The sequence below is a fragment of the Austrofundulus limnaeus genome, unplaced genomic scaffold, assembly GCF_001266775.1.
Source record: "Austrofundulus limnaeus strain Quisiro unplaced genomic scaffold, Austrofundulus_limnaeus-1.0 Scaffold95, whole genome shotgun sequence".
Lineage (NCBI taxonomy): Eukaryota > Metazoa > Chordata > Actinopteri > Cyprinodontiformes > Rivulidae > Austrofundulus > Austrofundulus limnaeus.
In genome coordinates, this window is record NW_013952497.1 from 1,307,499 (window position 1) to 1,309,222 (window position 1,724).

The 1,724-nt window shown below is 33.4% G+C and overlaps 1 protein-coding gene across 1 annotated transcript in view; it reads right to left on the minus strand.

The window, feature by feature from the left end:
- si (sucrase-isomaltase) overlaps positions 1-1,724 on the minus strand; it is a gene marked incomplete in the record, with an annotated part of 76,141 nt that overhangs the window by 72,003 nt on the left and 2,414 nt on the right. The window contains 2 exon segments of the mRNA XM_014012841.1: positions 77-228; positions 393-502. Of these exon segments, the coding sequence (XP_013868295.1) occupies positions 77-228; positions 393-502 (262 nt within the window).

The following is a 1,724-nucleotide window of genomic DNA, read 5'->3' on the forward strand; positions in this document are numbered from 1 at the left end:
GTATATATGTTTTAATGCCAACCATGTATCCATCCATTGTAAATACACCATGAACATACATACAGTCAACACTTACACAACTTTTTTGTTCTCCTGTCTGCGCACAGTGAGTCCAAATGGGTTTTGTGTGATCTCCAATGTGTCGCTGATAGGGGTGGATGATTTACTTTTGACCTTGGGGATGTGTTCATGTGGGACCTCAAATCTGTTATTCTGGCCATCAAAGATCTGGGGGAAAATGACACAACCGTTAAGGCATTGCAATCATGTATTTATACAGTCATTACCACATCTTGTTGTGTACACTATAATATGCAATTTTTTTTGTTGTTGTTTTGGGCAATATTTTAAAAATGGAGAGATATAAAGAGATGCAATATATAAGTGTTCACCTTAAAATGAAGTCGATTGCTGGTCTGCATTTCTGCATGAAATGACAGATCCTCAATATCCGCACCAAACAGGGAGGGAGAGGACATTCTTTTCAGCTGGGCACTAATTACTGTAAAAAATAAAACAAGAACACAATACTTGAAATTATAAAACAGAAACAACAATTGTATAAACTTCCCTTTTAAATGTAAACATTTCACAATACGTAAACATTTAACGTTAATTTATTTAACCATTTACTTTTAAGGGATGTGAATGTTGTTTTTTGGTGTGTAAAGACCAAATGTAAGTCAGAAACTCATGAGTTTTTAGATATTTCTATGAATGTGATTTTTTCTTTGCCTATTTATTTGTTTAAATTATTATAGAGGATTTTTTTGTGTGTGTGGAAAATATTTATCACAGTCTAAGCAGTTGGTAATTCTCACTTAGGTCTTCAGAATTATATGACAGCGTTCGTGTTAAAGGCAAGTTGGAGTGTTAGGAACAATAATGATAACGCTGTAAGATAAAGCAAAGGTTATAAAGTGATATAATGATGACATTAGCATTACTGTTAATATCTTGACTGCAAGCCAACAGTAAACTTCTAATAATAAATCTTTATAGCTAATGTGAATGGTGTAGGTGAGGATTGTGAAACTGTCATCTTTGCCAGACATCACTAGTCAAATGTAATAAATGTTGACTGACATATGTTTCACCCCTTAAAAGAGACTTGTATTCCCAATTGTGAATGTGATCTCACAGAACTTTGATTGTTGAAGAGGAGAATGTCATTGAAATGATGGCATTTTAAATGTTTGAGAACCYGTAACCAAAATGACTCCATTAAATGTTCAAGTTTCTTCTCTTCTGGCATAAAGAGCACTTTAAGTCTAAAATGTATTTCTTCAGAAATACTTTGCTAGTTGTGTAGAAATGTTCTGTTTCCTTGTTGCAATGCAATTTATTTTACCCATTAATGTTCTGTTATAGCTAGTGAGTGAACTCCATGGATTAATGTATTTACTCAGCCTGTTCATAAACCAGCTTTAAAGAGCTGATTTTACCATGTCACATTGCTGATAAAGAAATTTGCCTTGGGTTAGTTWATTTATTTATTTTTTAGTTAGCTACATCTGCAATAAACACCTGTTATAGGCAGACATGAGTCAATTTAACTTGAGAATTTATTTTATTTTTTTGTGTGCATTGGTTACTGTTACACGTCAAACTGGCTGGTTAATATGGTTCCATCATTCAGTTCCTCTGTATAGAAACATCAGTAAACTTGTTTGAATGTAAGTTTTTACAGTATGTGTGTGTGTGTGTGTGTGTGTGTGTGTGTG